The 22115-nt window shown below is 37.4% G+C and overlaps 1 protein-coding gene across 8 annotated transcripts in view; it reads left to right on the top strand.

The window, feature by feature from the left end:
- Positions 1–12695: 12695 nt before the first annotated feature.
- The window catches only part of SPAM1 (sperm adhesion molecule 1), a 28617-nt gene continuing 19197 nt past the window's right edge, over positions 12696–22115 (top strand). For 7 of the 8 annotated variants that reach the window (XR_003914774.1, XR_003914775.1, XR_003914777.1 and 4 more), the window contains exons 1-2: positions 12696–13746; positions 14199–14288. Coding sequence is in view for 2 of the 8 variants with exons in the window: in XM_029955648.1 (XP_029811508.1) it covers positions 12790–13746; positions 14199–14288 (1047 nt within the window). In the remaining 6 variants the exon portion in view is untranslated. The remainder of the gene's footprint in view (positions 13747–14198; positions 14289–22115) is intronic. The other variant, XM_029955640.1, reaches the window with a different exon arrangement.

The raw sequence follows: 22115 nt of genomic DNA, 5'->3' as shown, positions 1-22115 counted from the left end.
CATGTGCCTTGAAAGTTTTTTTGAATCTGAAGTTATCTTGTTATCTGTTTTGTGCATTTTTTTTTTTTTTAGCAAAAGAGTCGGTTTTGTAAAGACCTTGTCCCCATCCCCCAGCCTCATACTTGGCCCATCCCCCAACCTCGTAGTTGGTCACAACTCTTCAAGAATTCTGAAGCAGAATTTCCGATGCTGAAATTCTGATTTGCCCATTGTCTCAGAATTCCACTTTTGTGTGTGTGTGTGTGTGTGTGTGTGTCTGCTGTCTCCCAGGAGGTGAGTCTTAGGGACACTCCCATCCCGTCATAAATTAGCCAGATCCTTAGTCGCCAGCCACTCTGATTTCCTGTTTCTCTTGTCTCAGGTGAGAATCCTAGGGCACTTCTGCTCTCCTCTGTTCTTGGTGAAGAGACAAGTACAACTACTGCCTGGTCTTCTCATTTTCAAGGGTAAATGTGCTCAGGTTTTTATGGAATGGTCTAGGGGGGCAGAGAGAACTATAAATATTAATGAATTCTATAATGGCATGAGAAGGTTGACTTTGTAGCTAATTTTTCTTTTTGGATAGCATCTGTCACCCATTTTGATGTATGTGATGTGCTGGATGTATTGCTTATTTTAATAACAACAACAGTAATGGTTATTAATGATTATTCATATCTCATAGATGTAACAAACATGCTAACAGCCAAAAGAAATTTGATGCTGAGAAATAATTTTGTTAATTAACTGTTGCGTCTTTGAGTTTTGGTACCTGGTCATCCTCCTCTTTTGCGAAAAGGAAGCAGAGGCTGCTGTGTAACCCCCAAACCTTGTGCAGATACCTGAATTCAGTACTAATAATTTGTTTTGCTCTTCGTTGGTTTAAATGTCACTTATTTATATGCCACTTGCTTTTTCCATTAATCCAATTTAAACTGTCCGGATAAATGACATTTGACAAGGTAGAGAAATATTTCCATTGGGCTGAGGGAAGAATTTGAAGCTGAGCTTGGATAGGTTGCTTTCGGAATAGACTCCTCCACTAGAGGAGAGGCCGAGAAGCAGTCACAGCCAAATTCATGCAAGGCACCGTAATGGCCAGAGCCAGTTGGATCTGCTGATACAGTCATGATTCATGAAGACTTTCTCATGTGGGTTCCCTTGCAGAACATGCCATGTGTCGATGAATGCCCTTGGTAAGGCACATCGGCCTCAGCAGATCTGGCTTCATGATCATATGAATTTGATGGGCATCTCACTTCCACCAGAACATTTCCATAATGCTCACATATCTAGAGTAAAAAAAAAAAAAAGGTTTTTTTTTTAGCTTCCTAGGGAAGCTTTAATGCTGGAAGTTCTATGAATCATTAAATAGACCTTGGACTTTGTCTCCTTTTGTCATGCTTTTCCCTGCCTTTCATACAGAAGAGGGTGGAGGCCAGGGATAATATTATTAAAAATAACAGGAACACGTTACTTTTTTTTAAAAAATATATTTACTATGTGTCAGGTGTAAGGGAGGAAAAAAAACTTACCTTTATCCTGTTAGCTTCTGTGCCTGGAGCCTGTGAATTGAACTGACACAAGGCAGATTAACAGGAGAAAAACCTATAAACTTTATTTAATATTTTTACATGTACACAGGAGACTTTATAGTAGTTTAGTCACTTACAAACATTTCTTTGAGGAGTCTTCAGATAGATCTGAAGTTCTATTCTGATTGCTGAAGAGATTAATTAATGAGATCTGATTGCTGAAGAGATTAAATTAATGAGATCTGAGAACTTGACCAAGGCCACTTAATAAGAAAGGGCCTGTTCTTGGTATTCCAAACCCAAGCATGTCAGACTCCAAAGCTTTTGCAATCAGAATGGCTTGATCCATTCCACAGTAAAAAATACATTCTGTATTGAGACCCAGTGTGCACATACGTGAATATCTAACTGATAGGGAAAGGGTCATAAAATAAGATGCTTCTGCATGTGACGACGGTCCTCTGGTGCTTCCTCTTCTGTCCTGTCCTGTTCTAGCCTACCTTGGCCATTCCACTCTATAATAGTCTATTTCACTTATTTTTTTTTTTTCTTTTAGAAAAGTGCTCATTACAACCAATTAAATCAGTTTTATGGCCCACTAATAGTCTGTGGTCTGCACTTTGGGGGAAAAAATGCTAGGAATAGGCATCCCCAACATTGCTTTCTTGGATAATCATGTTCACAACTACTCTCCACTTTTGCCTAAAATGCACAGGGCTGCCCGGAGATGTTTAGCCTTTGCCCTGCAGTGCTTTTTTGTGATTACATTTTGGCCACAGGTGATCTCAGTGCGGAGGCATTATCTGAGCCTTCCTATTTCCTTGAACTAGAAGCATGTGATCTCTGTGGAGAGGCCAAATAACATCGGGCTCCCAACCTGTAGGTGAAGGTAAGGGGGCGATATAGTTGTAAACACAACTTTTACTGAGTTTCAACAATCTGAAGTAAGTTATGCTGCTATGACTCTTCCTCTTCCCTTCCGTCACTTTTTTACTGACCACATTCTTCAGAGGAGGGTTAGAGTCCTGCTCTACCCCCTAACTTCTTTTCATCATCTAAAAATTTCAATATCCACAGTAAACATTTCTTTGGCATTCTAGGACTAGGAATTCACAATCCCTAGATTTTTCTAGCGATGCTCCTAATCTAGCTACATATGTTGACTTTCTGGTTGCTATAAGTAAAAAAAAAAAAAAAAAAAAAAAAAAAAAAAAAAAAAAAAAAAAAAAAAAAAAAAAAAAAAAGCTATCTCCATACCCGACTACAACTGAGTTTCTTATAGTTTGGGGAAAATGCAAACAAACCATAATAAGCAAGATTTCATAATATAGATAGTCCATCAGAAATAATATGGAAGTCTAGATTTACAAACTTCTCATAAAAAATACTTCATAAGGAGTGAGACTGATCTTGGTATTACCAATATATTTTTAAAGAGTTAGTACCTAAAGACCAAATAATTTGAATCTTCCAACTCTTATATAATAGAACTAAAAGTAGAAACAACGTCTCAATCCTTTTCTGGATCTGGGATCCTTAATCCCCTCACCTGTGGGTGTCACCGGTTTTCTGGTCCTCTTAGCAGTTGAAAGACTGGTAAGATACAGAGAGAAAAGTTAAAAGTGAATGTATGAATTAAAAAAAACCTTTTTAATATTTCTGTTTATTTTTGAAAGAGAGAGACAGCACAAGTAGGGGAGGAGCAGAGAGAGGGGGAGACATAGAATCTGAAGCAGGTTCCAGGCTCTGAGCTGTCAGCATAAAGCCCAAAGTGGGGCTTTAACTCATGAACTGTGAGTTCATGACCTGAGCCCGTCAGTGCTTAATCAACTGAGCTACCCAGGCACCCCTAAAAGTGAATGTATGAAGAGGAGAGAAAAGTCATTGTAAAGGGAGACACCAGTAAATGTTATTAGTGCTGCATCTTTATTTTAATTGTGAGCTACTGCACATCATTAGCTGGAGAGAATGGTGGCAGTTGGGGACAGTCCTAAGAGAATAGGATTAGGTTTGAATTAGTAGTCTTTAAAATCCCAGGTAATCATAATCTTTAAAATAAATCTTACTTTCCATACCACAGTGTGAGGTCAAAGTAGCTATTGATACTTCTTCAATTCTTTTAACTTTTTATCTTGTTAATGTTTAAGATACAGTAAATTGGATTTTACCCGGTAGATGAACTTGAGCTTTGGGAGAATGGTAGGAAATTAAAAATAATTTAGTGAAACTGGAGAAATGAAAAAGTAATCTGACGAAAGAATTAATAGATGGATAGACTCACTCATTCACCCATACAATTAACTACGTATAGATCTACTGTTTAGCAGGCACAATACTGGGCATTGGGGACACAATAATGAGCTCACAGTTTAGTGAGAAAGACAGACATATTTCAAACTTGAACACGAACTGTGACTGGTACCAACAATAAGTAAAAGTTACGGGGCACCTGTGTGGCTCAATTGGTTAAGCGTCTGACTCTTGGTCTCAGCTTGGGTCATGGTCCCCCGATTAGTGAGTCTGAGCTTCCTATTGAGCTCTGAGCTGACAGCACAGAGCCTGTTTGAGATTCTCTCTCTCCTGCTCTCTCTGCCCCCTGCCCCCTACCCTGCTCATGCTCTCCTTCTCTCTCAAAAAAAAAAAAGAAAGAAAGAAGGACAATTTCTCTCCCACTCCTGCCCCTCCCCTGATCATGCGCTTTCTCTCTAAAAAAAAAAAAACAAAAAACAAAAAAAACCCCACCAAAACAAAAAGCCTTAAAAAAAAAAGAAAAGAAAGAAGTACAATTTTAGGAGAACCTTAGCACATTTAAAATAGCCTTTGCGGCCATCAGAAATTAACACTTAAATAGTCAGTTGCGTTTGGAAAGGCTGCACAGTGGGGGCAGCTATTGACAGAACTATCTCTAGGCTCAAAATAGATCTTTAAAGATTCGAGGCAAAATAGATTTATACAAGATGCGCAAGGCAGGATCCCATTGAAATGAAACCTACATAATTCTCCTGTGGAATTCATATTGTCCATAAGAACCTGTCAACCCAAAAGTCTTCTTCCTCAAAGAAGCAGGGACTTTCATGAGGATAATGAAAGATTTGAGTTTTATTTTTCTATAGATCCTGACTGGAAAGCTGGCGTAGATTGAGTTGCCACACGTTCCTCAGAAGTGGAGAAATAATTAGGCTGGGAAGACATTTGTTTGGTTGCGACTTCAACCATAGTTTTGTTTTCACGAATCTACATTCTTTTAACATTTAATGTTTATTTATTTTTGAGAGAGGGAGACAAAGCATGAACAGGAGAGGGGCAGAGAGAAAGGAAGACACGGAATCTGAAACAGGTTCCTGGCTCTGAGCTGTCGGCACAGAGCCGAATGCGGGGCTCAAACCCACAAACTGCTAGATCGTGACCTGAGCTGGAGTCAGACACTTAATTGTCTTAGCCACTCAGGTGCCTCTATGGTATGTACCCTTGTAAGGTAGACTGCAGTGCATGTATTTTTAGGAAGACGGGTATTAAATCACTTAAACCTCTGACAAGAGTTTGAAGCCAGTCCTCTATCCTAAAAAAAATTAAAAATAAAAAAAATTCAGTCTGCATTCTCAGTGCTGCATTTAGGAGCCTAGTATCTCTATAGTGCCAAATATCTTAAATTGATTAGAAGGAAAATAACTGTCAGGCTGTCTTTTGAAACTGAGCTCATATCTTTTTCTTTTTTCAATTTTTTAATGTTAATTTTTGATAGAGAGAGAGAGACAGAGTGTGAGTGGGGAAGGGGCAGAGAGATAGAGAGGGAGACCCAGAATCTGAAGCAGGCTCCAGGCTGAGCTGTCAGGACAGGCCTGACACAGGGCTCGAACTCATGAGCCACAAGATCATGACCTGAGCCGAAGTCAGATGCTTGACCGACTGAGCCACTCAGTTGCCCCTCATGTCTTTTTCTTTAATGGCATTTGTTTTCCACATTTTTAATGTGCTTGATCACATTTGATGCAGTTGGGTCCCGACTGCCTTTGGACAAAGGAACTTAATGAGCAGATAGGTGTTTCTGTTTGTATTAGACTATAGTGCTCACTTCGGCAGCACATATGCTAAAACTGTGTTAGACTATAGTGGCCATTTAGTTCTTTGAGATATTCCCATGTGTAGATTTAGTAACTATAACTTTGACAGTTCAGAGAAATAAAACCCAAAAGTCATCTGGGTGAAGGGAAGAGAAACATTGGTTATTGCTAACAGAAGGCCAAATGTGAGCTCACAGCCCATGTTGTATGTAGCTAGTACTCCTTCGTGAAGTTCATTGTGCAAGGCATTGGTAATCATGGAGGTGCTCATTACTGCTAAACTTTGATGCGATTGGCACTAAGATCTTTTGCCCACTTTGCTAGGCAGCTGAGACGCTGCAGTAACAGAGAACTAGGACTGGTCCCAGGGTTATGATGGTGGGATATTGGGTTGACTGCAAGTCAGGCATTACTGAGCTCAATCTGGCTTGGCAAGTGGCATTGCAGAGAGGATCCCTAGCAAAGCTATTGTGTTTTTAATTAGCCTCTAGAATTAGAGACTCCTTAAGACTTTATTCAATTATTTCAGTACTTAATTTCAGTCATATCTGGGTGTGTCAGTGCCTCACGCTTGGTGATAGAAGATATAATTGTCTTGTGAGTAATGTTTGATCTCTGTGGGTTCTGGGTGCTATGCTTCTTTTTTCTGTTTGAACATTTTCATTTTAAAGTGGTGCCATAAGCCATAATTTTAGATTGACTGAAATTCGAAGTACATGGAGTTCATTTACTTAATTAAATGATTAACTCATCAAGCATCTTTAATAATGGGGACTGACCAAGATTCTCTATTGATGATGCTAATCATGCTCATTGAACTCTCTTTTTGACCAAGCCTCAAATGCTGCTGAGCTTCTGAATCCTTCCTTGTAGAATCTAGTTCTAGTAAGAATCCTGTTAAGTCAGTTTAGCAAGAATTCCCACCCCCCATATCTGGTCTTCTGGGATATCTGATTAGGTCTCTTAGCTTCCACTATCCCCCAGGTGAGCCTGATGACCGTGGTCTGGCTTTAGCAAGAATCCTGTTAGGTCAGTTTAGCCAAAATCTTCCCTTACCCCAGGTACTCCTGCAGTAACATTCCCATCCCCCCATTTTTTCCTTGGCTATAAAGTCCTACTTTTTCTTGTTGTATTTGGAATTGAGTCCAATTCTATACTGAGGTCTCTATCTCTTACTGCTCTGGTTTTTCATTGATGGCTCTGTGGATTGTGGATGATATATTTTGAATTTTGTTTGGGCATCTTCATTTTAAAGGGTCACCATTGGCCATAATTTTGAGTTTACTGAAATTCAAAGGATATCAAATTCATTCATTTAGTTAACTAACTCATATAAGTATCTATTAAGTATCAATTAAGTGGCTTGGACATTTGAACACCAACCTAATCTTACAATTAAGGGTACTTTATATACATTCTTTTATAAGGTCTCTGGGGTCTACAGAGATCTTTTGGACACAGAATGTTATTATAGGCCCATTCACGTTCTTTCCAAAGGAATTTTCCTCTTAGATGAATTACTTTCTTATTTTCAATTAAATGCTTTTGGTATTAAACTATCTTGCATTTTCAAAAGCTGAAATATTAATATCTTCTACAATATATCAATATAACTTGCTTATGGCTTCAATATTTAAAATTCATATTTAATCATGCTGTGGTTTTCTAGCTTCTGAGATGTATTACTTTCTAATTATACTGTGGCTCAGGACAAACTTTTATTGCATAAAATGAACATGTATAAATGATATCTCTATGTTCTACTATATTGATTAAATAAAATTTGATTTAGGAAACTGCTTTGGAGAGATTTTGTTATTTATTTGGCTCTCTTTTTTTCTCTTCTCTTCTCTCACTTCCTACCTTAGGGAAAAGAGCAGGCTTCAGGAAACTAGTATTTTCTAGTTTCTAGTTTCTAGTAATGAATTTCAAACATGGCTTTCTCTATCACTTTGAAAATATTAGTTCTAATTCATTTTAACTTTATAAGGAGAAACTACTTTCCAAGCAGATGCTGTACTTCCTTGAAACCAGTTCATTCTTCATCTATACTAGACTGCGAGAAATTTCATTAATTCAAACAAAATGCTTAATCAAAACAACTGCAATTAGGACTTGTTTTTACCACTGGGTTCTTAAACTCATTTCAAATGCTAATAAAAAATTTATAGCATTTTTACATTAATTTGCCATCCTTACCAATCCTTTTCATGGCACTTGAATTTGCTGGGATTCAACACACACACACACACACACACACACACACACACACACACACACACACATACACACAGGTCCTCCTCCGTCTATCACATAACAACATCTTAAAACATTAACTCTTTCCTTTAAAATTTTTTAAAATGTTTATTTATTTTTGAGAGAGAGATTGAGAGACAAAGCATGAGCAGGGGAGGGACAGAGAGAGAGGGAGACATGGAATGTGAAGCAGGCTCCAGGCTCTGAGCTGTCAGCTTGAAGCCTGATGTGGGGCTTGAACCCATGAACCATGAGATCATGACCTGAGCTGAAGTCGGATGCTTAAATGACACCCAGGCACTCTGAGATTAAGTCTTCCTTAATTGACTGAGTGAAGAGATTCTTTTCCTTACCCAACATGTGGAATACTGAAGAGTATTTAGGTTTTTCTGGAGCAATTTCTGACCTGCTGACATTTCAGAGGAAAATTTTAAAAATTTGCTTCAAAAATAAATTGTCTTTTTTTCTTTCCTCTGCATAGCCCTATAGATTGTCTGTAAAAAAGAATTAGAAGTTCTGTAATAGGCCATGTTTTTAAAACTACCTCTTTAGTAGAAGTAGTTTGACACTTAGTGATTAGTAGTGAATACACGGATTAAGGAATTAGCAAAATTTTTTCCTTGTTTATTTAATGCTTTTATTTTTAAGTAGTCTCTACGCCCAATGTGGGGCTTAAATTTACAACCCAAGATCAAGAGCCATGTGCTCCACCGTCTGAGTCAGCTAGGGGCCCTAAGAATGAGTAATTTCTTTAACCTTGAGGAGCTCCAGGCTGTGCAAAAATTATGCGTGGGAGACACTGACAAAGTTAAGACAAAAGTAGAAGAAGGAACCAGAGGACAAGAATGATAATGACAATACTGAAAATACTTATACTAATACTAATACTAATAAAGTGAAAGGGAAAGGAAGAAGCAGTTGATTGAATGCCACCAAAAATAGTATAAACTTCTTTTGTTTCATCAAGTGTATCATCATATCAATTTCTGCCAAGTTATTTATAAAACATTATAGCTTAATAAGAAATTTCCTAGAAAAAATATTGCTTAAAGGTTCCTTTCTCTCCTGAAAGCATGAATACATTTTTACTGTAAGAGAAGAAAACTGCACATAGATTTTTCTGCTTTGGTGTATTATGCTGGTCTCTTTAAGTTTGCTCAGAACTCAACTTAGATTCAGTGTAACTTACAACTGGAGGTAGAAGTCAGCCTTTGAGTTGAAATTTGAGACCAAGTAGTACTTCAGAAATGATACCCAGCTACCAAATGTAATTAGTATACAAAGCCTACAAAAGCAATAAATTTGGGGCTGGCTGCTTACTTGAAGTTTTGCTTTTTATTTTTCATGTTACAGAATGATTTCCAAAGTATTTATGGAGGTAATTTAGGTGCATTAAAGTTACCTTCAGCATCCTGAGGCTAGGGGCTATTTGATGAGTACTGTCACAATGCATTTATCATGTTCTATTCTGGGGACAGTCGGGTTATGGGGAGTGAGAAGGTGCCATGGAAAGGCATCTTAAACCCTGGGAATCCCCCACTTCTCCCCCTCTCTTCAGTTCTCATTTGTTTTCACCAGAGTTATTATCTTGGCTTTATTAGTATTTGTCCACATTTCTGAGTTTTCAGCTTCATATTTATAATAATAATTTATATTCAAAATCTATAACAATTTTAATAGTAAGAGAATTGTATCCAGATTTAGTTTTGGGGATGTCTGAGTGGCTCAGTCGGTTAAATGTCTGGCTCTTGATCTCAGCCCAGGTCTTGATCTCAGGGTCATGAGTGTAAGCCCCAGGTAGGGCTCCACACTGGGCATGGAGCCTACTTAAAAAAAAAAAGTCCTTAATTCCATTGAGATAATATATGCAATATATGCAAGACTCCTTAATAGAGAATAAGAATATCAGATGAGTGAAGTCTAAAGACAGCCGTCTAGACTGACTTCTACATGATTTTCTAGAAAGAAAACATTTGTTCTGGAAATAAAGCATTTGTTGTAGAAAAGTAGAGCTTAGAATTAAGCCAAGAAATCTAGCTGGTTTTTTTGGCTTATTTTTGGTCTGTGACTGTTTTCTCCTTACCTCAAAAATCCCAACTACTAAGTCTTTCAAAAAGTAAAACAAGAACCCCTTGAACAAGCATTCTAGTGAATGAACAGTAAGAAGGCAGATGATTCTGTTCCTCTTCCCACCAATCTGGGGGAAGCTGAGCTTCAAATCTGTGCTGGCAAAATTCTAACATTAAATTTTATTTTTCTCCCAGTTCTTGTTAGAAACTATCTGGTAGTTGAATTAAAGAAAGTTAGAAGATCAAAAATATGTAGGGGTGCCTGGATGGCTCAGTCAGTTAAGTATCGAACTTTGGCTCAGGTCATGATCTCACAGCTTGTGAGTTCAAGTCTCTGTGTTGGGCTCTGTGTTAACAGCTCAGAGCCTGGAGCCTGCTTCAGATTCTGGGTCTCCCTCTCTCTCTACTCCTTCCCCACCTGTGCTCTGTCTCTCTCTCAAAAATAAATAAATACTAAAAAAATAAAAATATGTAATGGACCCTCAGGAAATATGAATGAATATTCCTTATCTCTCTGGATTTTCTTTAATTCTTTAAGCATGTACTTACGTTATCGTATATCTGAAAAACTGCTTGTCTTCAGTAGCTTCAAGGCAAGGAGCTAGTCGGTTCCTGCCCATTAGTATTTGAGGCAAGCATCTTTCCATCCTGCTATCTTTATAACTAGCTCTGATGACTGCATAACTTCTTTCAGGCTAAAATACTGTATTTATTTAGTGGGGTGCCCAGGTGGCTCAGTTGGTTGAGCAACTGACTTTGGCTCAGGTCATGATCTCGCGGTTTGTGGGTTCGAACACTACAACGGGCTCTGTCCTGACTGCTCAGTGCCTGAAGCCTGCTTTGGATTCTGTGTCTCCCCCTCTCTGTTCCTTCCCCACTTGCATGCTCTCCCTTTCTCTCTCTCTCTCTCTCTCTCAAAAATAAACATTAAAAAAATTAAAAAAATAAAATCCCATACTTAAGCATATCATCATTAGGGACTGAAGTTGCTTTTAATATTTTCTCATGTCATAGATGTTACAAACATAGAAGTTAATAATACATTGTTAGTATCTATACCTACCTATATAACTTTTATTACAAAAGAATTTTGGGCTAATTTCAGATAAGCCATTTCTGGGTCAAAGGTTTTAGCTAGCATGTGTTCCGGTGATAAAATTTCTTTAGAGCAAGAATAAGAATTAGTTAAATAGGATTTGGGATGTATTCAGGTCTTGAGCTTTTAAATTTATTCTGAGACAAAATGATTTTCTTAAAGGAACGTTAATAACTTTCTAGTGCTCTAGGGAGACATTAAAACCAACAGGCTTCTGACCTGGACACTACTGAAGACAAGTTTCATGGTTGGCCTATGAAAGAACTTCTGGGTAGACACTACTATTAGGAGTTGGGGGGCGGGTATATAAAGCCTTAGCAGCAGTGCTTTAAAAGGGCAATTATTCAGGCAGTGGGCAAATAGGACACTTGAGAAGCAACCTCACACGTATAAACTGAGAACAAGTTTATACATACTAGTGGAGAGATGCTAATTATCTGGAGTTAAGTCAGGTAAGATTTTCTAAGGAGATAAGATTCCTCTGTAAAGCCTAGTAGATGCTCTAAACAAAAGGTGCTTTTCTAGATGCTAACCTAGGTCTTTCTCCAGTTCTGTGCCCCTAGGCTTTGTCCAGAGATGTATAAAGAAGAGTTAAATTTGTTTCATAAAAAAATATTGACACATATTTTTGTTCCTATACATAAATTGTGTGCATGTATAAACAGATATCTATAATGTATATCCTTTATTTAACGTTTTTCTCAATTTACTTTCCTTATACTAATACAATAACGCAATTTCATAGTTTCTCTCTTCCTCTCCCTTTTTCTCTCTGCATAATGGAGTCCTCCACTCCATGCCTCTGCCATTTTGTCTTCCCAGCTCACATGCATGCACTTCGATCCCACCTAACTCTTTCCTCCATCTGTGGAGACCCCTCTACCACTCCACAGACTGATTTCCTGGGTGTTCCAAGTGATCTGGCCTCAAACAGCCGTGTCTGAGGGACGAGGGAAATCCCAGTCCTCCTACTGCCTCACCATTGTAACTCCTCCTCTACTCAATTTACCTTGAGATTTGATGGAGCACTGTTCCAAATAACACTTAAACTTGTTCCTCAGTAGGAGACTCTGGTTAATGCAATAGTTTCAGGCACATGTTTGATCTATTACTTCTGGCAGAAGTGACTTTTGCTTCCCCCTCTACCTGCTCCCCTTCAGAAAAAATAAAGATGAAGTTCATAATTTTATGAACGGTTGTTTTCAATTTTTTTGGCCTGCAACTATAAAGTGGTTTTTCAAGAAATAACAAATGACAATGAGAAGTTCAACTGGAATTAAATTTTATTTAACAGGCTTTTGCTAAGACATTGCTTGGCACAGCATTCTGCACAAATGGGAAGGCAAAAGGAAAAATAGCTGCATTCACCTCTCTGTAGGCTCAGTAATGATTTGGGAAGATGATACAAATGTTAGTTATTACAGGATTTGTATCATACAGAAGAGAAAATAACTTTATTGACTCAAACACAAGAGTCCTCCATCGTCAAAAATTGGATTAAACTCCTGCACTTAATGTTTAGAGCTTGGTGAAGTTTATACTCTCTGATACAGAAACACTGGTAACTATATTCCATATTTCTTTTTTTTTTGGTTATAGATGAAGCAACCTGCAAAACATTCTTGTAACATGAAGCAAGAAGAATAATATTTAAAAGTAACACAATCGTTATACGCCTTTATCCATCAATGTAGCTTCATTCCACTATCTCTTTTCTGTGCTTATATCTTGCATGAAATACTGGATAAGTCAAAGTGTGTAGGAAGAAATTTTTATAGTCCTTAATCTTTGCAATGGGAATGCTCATGTTGAAACATATCTTCTTTAGGAGCTTTGTCACGTCCAGTGGAGCAACACAGGCAGCGTTTTTGTTCCTTCTGATTCCATGTTGCTTGCCTCAGGATTTCACGGCACCCCCTTTAATCCCAAGTGTTTCTTTCCTCTGGGGCTGGAATGTCCCAACTGAACGTTGTGCTACAATGTTTAATGTGCAGCTAGATCTGAGCCTTTTCTCTATAACAGGAAGCCCCCTAAAAAGTGCCACTGGACAAGCCATTACATTATTTTATGCTGATAGACTTGGCTACTATCCTCACATAATTGAAAACACTGGCGCAAGTGTACATGGGGGAATCCCTCAGCTGGGGTCCTTAGAAAAGCACCTGGAGAAAGCCAAGGCAGACATTGCCCATTACATACCAACACAAGGCTTGGGCTTGGCTGTCATTGACTGGGAAGGCTGGAGGCCTCTCTGGGCAAGAAACTGGAGACCTAAAGATATTTACAGGACTTTGTCTATTGAGTTGGTTCAGAAAGAACGTAATCAACTTAATGCCACAGAAGCCGCCAAGAGAGCCAAAGTAGATTTTGAAAACGCAGGAAAGTGTTTCATGCTAACGACTTTAAAATTGGGAAAATCCCTTCGACCAAATTATTTATGGGGTTACTATCTTTTTCCTGATTGTTACAACCATCATAATAGAGACCCCAATTACAATGGAAGTTGCCCTCAAATAGAATATAAAAGAAATGAAGAGCTCAGCTGGCTGTGGAATGAAAGCACAGCCCTCTTCCCATCTGTTTACTTGACTAGCAAATTGGAATCTTCTCCAAATGCCTCTCTCTTTGTCCGGAATCGTGTTCAGGAAGCCATTCGGATTTCTAGAGTACCTGGTGCTACACGACCACTTCCGATTTTTGTATATACCCGTCCAGTTTTTACTGACTTGGATCTGAAATATCTTTCTGAGGTGAGTACCTCAAGGAGTAAGGGCTAGGAATCAGTGTTCACAAATGATGTTTAAGGACGTCAACATCACTTCTGAAGGGAGTGAAATTTGGCTTTTAATATCCTTTAGGAGTATGCACACAGGTGGTAGTTCTGCATTGTTATATGAATGCAAAATAAGAATATATTTCATTTTAATGTAATCATATAATATCTTAGCAACAATGAAAAAACTAGGTAGCACAGACAATATAGTAATTCAGTTCTCGTTTTCTTTCATGGGTCTGCCCTTTTGTCAACAGAAGCAATTAAAATAATAGAAAAATCTGTATTTTTGATAGGGTAGTGGTGGCCTGAAAGACGGAAATAAATAGTGGGGAAATATTTAAACTATTGTTATTGAGTCAGAATTTTTAGGTGTTACTAAATCGTACTTCACTTCTCTCTGTTAACTATTTCTGTCACATTTGCCAGGGTGACCTTGTGAATACAATTGGTGAAACTGTCTCTCTGGGTGTCTCTGGAATGATAATATGGGGAAGTCTCAATTTAAGCCAAAATGTGGTAAGTTTAATTGACAGGAAATAGATGAAAACATTTCTACTTTTCATGTTATTCAAGACTGTGGTGGTACTGAATAATAAAATAAGTATTATGCCTGGTACATAGTAATGAGTGCTCATTTAATACTGGTTGCATTGAACTATCCTTCATTTGCATGGTGATGTTATAAAGCAGAATGTATTGTATCTGTTTTTCAGTGAAGAGAAACAGAAACTCAGGGAAATTTATTGAAATTCTCTAGGTTATGTGGCTGTAAATAGCAAAAACAGGACTACAATCTCAGTTTTCTGACATAGTGTTTGGTTTTCTGCATTGTACTGTGACATCTCCCTCCTCAAAAAAACCTATGAACTAGTCAATGAAAGAATGAAAGAATAATCCATTCATTCATTAGAGTTTATTAAGCACTTACTTTACTTACTCACTTAGTCATTCAATGGCAGTTTATTACAAGGGTCGGCAGATGATGGCCATGAGCCAGTTCTGACCTAGTATTTGCTTTTGTGCAGATCAAGGGCTAAGAATGGTTTTTACCTTTTTATTTTTTTGTTATTATTTTCTTTCTAAAGAGTATGCAAAATTCAGTAGGAATAAAAATGATTCTATGCCCCTTCCCAAAAAGAAAAGCGTGAAAATACAGGAAGCAAAATGTTAAAAATTATAGGTGACTTAAATATTATTTTTCTTCACACTCAACTATATTATCCTTTTTTATTATTTATTTTTTAAAATTTAAATTCAAGTGAGTTAACATATGAAGTATTAATGATTTCAGGAATAGGATTTAGTGAGTTATATAACACCCCGTACTCATCTCAACAAGTGCCCTCCTTAATGCCCATCACCCATTTAGCCCATCCTCCCTCTCAACACCCCTCCAGCAACCCTCACTTTGTTCTTTGTATTTAAGAGTCTCTTATGATTTGCTTCCCTCTATGTTTTTTATGTTATTTTTGCTTCCCTTTCCTTATGTTCATCTGTTTTGTATCTTAAATTCCACATATGACTGAAATCATATATTTGTCTTTCTCTGACTAACTTATTTCACTTAGCATAATACACTCTAGCTCCATTCATGTTGTTGCAAATGGCAAGATTTCCTTCTTTTTGATTGCCAAGTAATATTCCATTGTGTGTGTATATATATATATATATATATATATATATACCACTCCTCTTTATCTACTCATCACTTGATGGACGTTCAGGCTCTTTCCATACTTTGGCTATTGTTGATAGTGCTGCTATAAATATTGGCGTGCGTGTGCCCCTTCAAAAGAGCACTCATGTATCCTTTGGATAAATACCTAGTAGTGCAATTGCTGGGTCACAGAGGAGTTCTATTTTTAATACTTTGAGGAACCTCCATACTGTTTTCCAGAGTGGTTGCACCAGTTTGCATTCCCACCAGCAGTGCAAAAGTGTTCCTCTTTCTCTGCATCCACCAATATCTGTTGTTTCCTGTGTCATTCATTTTAGCCATTCTGACAGGTGTGAGGTGGTATCTCATTGTGGTTTTGATTTGTATTTCCCTGATGATGGGTGATGTTGAGAATTTTTTCATGTGTCTGTTAGCCACCTGGATATCTTCTTTGGAAAAATGTCTATTCGTGTCTTTTGCCCATTTCTTCACTGGATTATTTGGTTTTTGGGTGTTGAGTTTTATAAGTTCTTTATAGATTTTAGTTACTAACCCTTTATCTGATATGTCATTTGAAATATCTTCTCCCATTCTGTCAGTTGCCTTTTAGTTTTGCTGATTGTTGTCTTTACTATGCAGGAGATTTTTTATCCTGGTTAGTTCCCAATAGTTTATTTTTGCTTTTGTTTCTCATGCCTCTGGAGACCTGTCAAGTAAGAGGTTGCTGTGGCTGAGGTCAAAGAGATTGTTGCCTGTTTCCTACTCTAGGATTTTGATGGCTTCTTGTATTACATTTAGGTCTTTCATCTATTTTGAGTTTATTTTTGTGTATGGTGTAAGAAAGTGGTCCAGGTTCATTCTTCTGCATGTTGTTGTCCAGTTTTCACATCATTTGCTGAAAAGACTCGTTTTTCCATTGAGTTTTCTTTCTTGTTTTGTCAAAGATTAGCTGGATATACAGTTGTGGATCCATTTCTGGTTTCTCTACTCTGTTCCATTGATATTTGTGTCTGTTCTTGTGCCATACCATATTGTCTTGATGATTACAGCTTTATAATACATCTTAAAGTCTGAAATTGTGCTACCTCCAGCTTTAGTTTCCCTTTTCAGGATTGCTTTGGATACTCAGGGTCTTTTCTGAGGATTGTTTGTTCTAGCTCTGTGAAGAATGCTGGTGTTATTTTGATAGGGATTACATTGAATATGTAGGTCATTTTGGGTAGTATTGACATTTTAACAATATTTGTTTTTCCAATCCATGAACATGAAATGTTTATCCTTGTTTTTGTGTGTGTCTTCTTCAGTTTCTTTCATAAGCTTTCTACAGTTTTTAGTGCATAGATTTTTCACCTCTTTGGTTAGGTTTATTCCTAAGTATTTTATGGGTTTTTTTGGTGCAATTGTAAATGGGATTGGTTCCTTGAGTTCTCTTTCTGTTGCTTCATTATTGGTGCATAGAAATGCAACCAATTTTTGTACATTGATTTTATATCCTGCAACTTTGCTAAATTCATGTATCAGTTCTAGAAGTTTTTTTGGTGGACTCTTTTGGGTTTTCCGTGTACAGTATCATGTCATCTGCAAAAAATGAAAGTTTGATTTCCTCCTTGCCGATTTGGATGCCTTTTACTTCTTTGTGTTATCTGACTGCTGACACTAAAACTTCCAACATTATGTTGAAAAACAGTGGTGAAACAAAATCCTTGCTGTGCTCCTGACCTTAGGAGGAAAGCTCTGTTTTTCCCCATTGAGGATGATATTAGCGATGGCCTTTATGATCTTGAGGTATGATCCTTCTAACTGTAATTTCTGGAGGGTTTATATCGAGAAAGGGTGCTGTATTATGTCAAATGCTTTTTCAGCACCTATTGAGAGGATCATGAGGTTCTTATTCCTTCTTTTATTAATGTATCACCCTGATTGATTTGTGGATATTGAATCATCCCTCCATCCCAAGAACAAATCCCACTTGATTGTGGTGAGTAATTCTTTTAATGTATTGTTGGATCTGGTTGGCTACTCTCTTGTTGAGAATTTTTGCATTTGCATTCATCAGGGAAATTGGTCTGTAGTTCTTCTTTCTAGTGGGGTTTTTGGTTTTGGAATCAAGATAATGCTGGCCTCATAGAATGAGTCTGGATGTTTTTCTTCCACTTCTATTTTTTAGAACACCTTCTAAAGAATAGGTGTTAACTCTTCTTTAAATATTTGCTACAACTCCACTGGAAAGCCATCCAGTTCTGGATTCTTATTTGTTGGGAGATATTTGATTACTGATTCAATTTCTTTATTGGTTATGGGTCTGCTCAAATTTTCTATTTCTTCATTTTGCAGTCTGGGTAGTTTATATGTTTCTAGGAATTTGTCTGTTTCTTCCAGATTGCCTAATTTATTGGCATATAATTGCTCATAATATTCTCTTGTTATTGTTTCCATTTCTGCAGTGTTGGTTGGGATCTCTCCTCTTTCATTTGTGATTTTATTTATTTCTGTCCTTTCCTTTTTCTTTTTGATCAAACTGGCTAGGGGGTTATCAATTTTGTTAATTCTTTCAAAGAACCAGCTCCTGGTTTCATTGATCTGTCTTTTTCTTTTTTTTTATATCACTGATTTCTCCTCTAATCTTTATTATTTCCTTTCTTCTGCTGGTTTTGTGCTCTATTTGCTGTTATTTTCCCAGATCTTTTAGGTGTAAGGTTAGGTTGTATTTTTGAGACCTTTCTTCCTTCTTTAGGAAGGCCTGGATTGCTATATACTTACAACCATCTTTGCTACATCCCAGAGGTTTGGGCCCATCATGTTTTCATTTTCATTGGCTTCCATGTACTTTTTAATTTCCTCTTTAATTTCTTGGTTAACCCATTCATTCTTTAGTAAGATGATCATTAATCTCCCAGTATTCATGGTTTTTCCAAATTTTTCTTGTGGTTGATTTCGAGTTTCAAAGTTCTGTGTTCTGAAAATATGCAAGGTATGATCTCAATCTTTTTCTACCTGTTGAGGGCTGACTTGTGACCCAGTATGTGTCTATTCTGGAGAATGTTCCATGTGCACTAGAGAAGAATGTGTATTCTGCTCTTTATGATGGAATGTTCTGAATATATCTGTTAAGTCCATCCCATCCAGTGTGTCATTCAGAGCCATTGTTTCCTTGTTGATTTTATGCTTAGATGATCTGTTGGTTGCTGTAAGTGGGATGTTGAAGGCCCCTATTATTATGGTATTATTATCAATGAGTTTCTTTGTTTGTGATTAAAGATTTATATATTTGGGTGCTCCCTATTGGGGACATGAATATTTACAATTGTTAGCTCTTTTGTGGGGATAGACCCCTTAATTATGATAAAATGCTCTTCTTCATCTCTTGTGAGTCTTAAAATCTAGTTTTTCTGATATAAGTATGACTACTCTAGCTTTCTTTTGATGACCATTAGGATGATAGACAGTTCTCCATCACCTTACTTTCAATCTGCAGTTGTCTTTCAGTCTAAAATAAGTTCTTGTAAGCAGCATATACATGGGTCTTGTTTTCTTATCCATTCTAATACCCTATATCTTTTGATTGGAGCGTTTAGCCCATTGACATTAGAGTGAGTACTGAAAGTCATTGTGTTGCCTGTTGAGTTGGTGTTTCTGGCAATGTTCTCTGGCCTTTCTAGTCTTTGTTGCTTTTGGTCTTTTTTGTTTTGTTTTGCCTTTTCTCCACTCAAAGTTCCCCCCTTAAAATTTCTTGCAGGGCTGGTTTAGTGATCATGAACGCCTTTAGTTTTTGTTTGTCTGGGAAACTCTTTATCTCTCTTATTTTGAATGGCAGCCTTCCTGGATAAAGAAGTTGTGGTGACATATTTTTCCAATTCAGCACATTAAATATATCCTGCCATTACTTTCTGGCTTGCCAAGTTTCTGTGGATAGGTCTGCTGCAAACCTGATCTATCTTTCCTTACAGGTTAAGGTTTTTTTCCCCTTATTTTCATAATTCTTTCCTTTTCTGTGTATTTTGTGAATTTGACTATGATATGCCTTGGTGATGGCCAGTTTTTGTTGAATCTAATGGGAGTTTTCTGTGTTTCTTGGATATTTATGTCTGGGTCCTTCCCCAGTTTAGGAAATTTTCCACTATAATTTATTCACATAAAACTTCAGCCCCCTTCTCTCTCTCTTATCTTCTGGGATTTCTATGATTTGGATGTTATTCCTTTTTAATAAGTCACTAAGTTCTCTAAGTTTTGTTTCGTGATCTTTTGCCCCTGTTTCCCCCGCCCCTTTTTTTCTGTTTCATTATTCTATATTCTATCTTGGAAATCGCTGATTCACTGCTCTGCCTCGTCCATCTTTGTTGTTGGAGCATTCATTCAAGATTACATCTTGGTTAGAGCATTTTAAATTTTGTCCTGACTAGATTTTATTTCTTTTATCTCCACAGAAGAGGATTCTATGCTTTTTTCAACCCTGGCTTATATTCTTTTTATCGTGGCTCTAAATTCTAGTTCAGATATCTTGATTATATATGTGTTGATTAAGCCCCTGGCTGCTATTTCTTCCTCTTTTTTCTTGTGGGGTGAATTCCTTCATTTTGGAATTTTGGAGGAAGGAAAAGATAAAGAAATTAAAATTAAAAATTAAAAACAAAACAAAAAATCAAATAAAGGAAGCTAGATCCTAGGTGTGTTTTGGTCTGTTTATTGAAAGAAACTTGATAGAATGGAGAAAAAAGGGAAATAAAAGAAAAAAGGTAAGAAAAAGTTAAAAATTGTATCATAACAGTGAATAAAATGAAATGAAAGTGAAATGAAATAAGATGTAATAAGAAAATGATATGGAACAAAACATTTTAAAAAATAAAAAAAGAAATTAAAAAATAAAAAAGAAATGTTTCTCATTTTGCCAAGTTCTGTGGCTCAAGTTATGCAGTGTTTTATATTAATCCTCAGCTCAATTTCCTAAGTGTTTGAAATGGCTTGTTGCTGATCTGGCTGCCTTTCAGGGACAAGACAGTCTCAAGGTCTCCATGCTGCTCCATTGTCTATCCTTATCATTAATATTTTAGTGTTTCTTTATTTTTGAGAGAGACAGAGCATGAGTGGGGGAGGGGCAGAGAGAGACAGAGACACAGAATTTGAAGCAGGTTCCAGACTCTGAGCTGTCAACACAGAGCCCAACACGGGACTCAAACCCACAAACAGTGAGATCATGACCTAAGCCAAGTCAGACGCTTAACCAACTGAGCCATCCAGGCACCCCTGATTTTTACCTATTTAAATAGATGGGGGGACCCCCCCAGAAACAGTATTTATAAGAGGTGAAAATTATGTAAGATTTACATTTTAGTGCCTATCAGTAAAGTTTTATTAGAAAATAATCATGCTCCTTAGTTTGGGTGTGTATGGCTGCTTTTGCAGTTCAAATAAATAATTGAATAGCTATGGTAGAGATTCTATCATTCAAAACACTGAAATATTTACTGTCTGTTCTTTTACAGAAAACTTTTTCTGATATCTGGTTTATTGAACAACTCTTATGATCAATGCCAGATGTTTGTTTAGGTTCTAAAAATATAGCAGGGAATGAAGCAAACTCCCTTTACCATGGAGGTGTATCCTCACAAGTGGATATACAGCACATAGAGAGGATATGTCAGGAAGTGATAAGTGTAATAAAGAGCAATGAAGCAGTGTGGGCAGGATAAAGAAAGATAAAATGGTCTTATTTAAGATGGGGTAGTCACAGAAGGTCTCTCTGATGAGGTGCTATCGGAGCAGACACCTGATGGAAACCAGGGACCAAGTCTCTGGATGCCTGGGGGAGGTAAGAGCAATAGCCTTCATGCTGGAATGTGCTTGTCAAGAAAGACCCAGGAAGTCAGTGTGACTGAAGTGTAGTGTGCAAGGAAGATAGAGGTAAGAGGTGAGGTCAAGTGAGAAGGCAGAGGGCCAGATGTAGGGCTTCCTAGGCCATCATAGGGCTTTTACTCCAAGATCGAAGGCCACTAGAAGGTTTGAGCAGAAGAATCGCAAGCTCTGATAAATTTCTTACTTAGCTGAATTGAAGGTGGATCGGAGAGGGGCAGGAGAGGGAGAAGGGATAGCGGGTTGTTGATGGCTTGCACCCCAGGTGCTGGCATGCATTTTATATATAACCTAATGGTAGAACAGAGAGGATTGACTGAGGGGTGAGGTGACAAGAATAGATAAGAGAAGTGGTTAAGATGAATCCAAGGCTTTTGGCTTGAAGGCGTTGCCTCTAAGATGGGAAAGACTTTAGCAAGAATGATTTGGTGGGGGTTGGGCAGGGAGGAAAGAGCCGGGAGTAGGGAGAGGGTGAATAAGCAATTGGGAATTCCTTTTGAGAAATATTACCAAGTTGTTCAAAACTCCTTTAAGGGAGAGGAAAAAGAAGGCTCATTTTCCACAGGTTATATTTAGTATTGTCTATTTTAGGTAAAATTCTGAGTAAAACTTGTTTCATAAGGAAAAACATGTCTATTTTTGTTCAGTATAGATAAAGTGTATTCATTTTCTCCTAATGCATTTCTTTAGTTCCAAAAACCTTTAACTGTCACCACCTAATCCTTTTCCTGCTTCCTTTATTTTCACCCTTGTTTAATTCTCTGTAGCAGGTCTTTCTCCCTCACCTCTTCAATCCTCTTGACTCAAAACAAGAGTAAAGTTGTCACATGGACACTGCT

This window comes from Suricata suricatta, chromosome 2 (assembly GCF_006229205.1).
Source record: "Suricata suricatta isolate VVHF042 chromosome 2, meerkat_22Aug2017_6uvM2_HiC, whole genome shotgun sequence".
NCBI lineage: Eukaryota > Metazoa > Chordata > Mammalia > Carnivora > Herpestidae > Suricata > Suricata suricatta.
The sequence above is the reverse complement of the archived record's forward strand: the minus strand, read 5'-3'. Positions and strand labels throughout refer to the sequence as shown.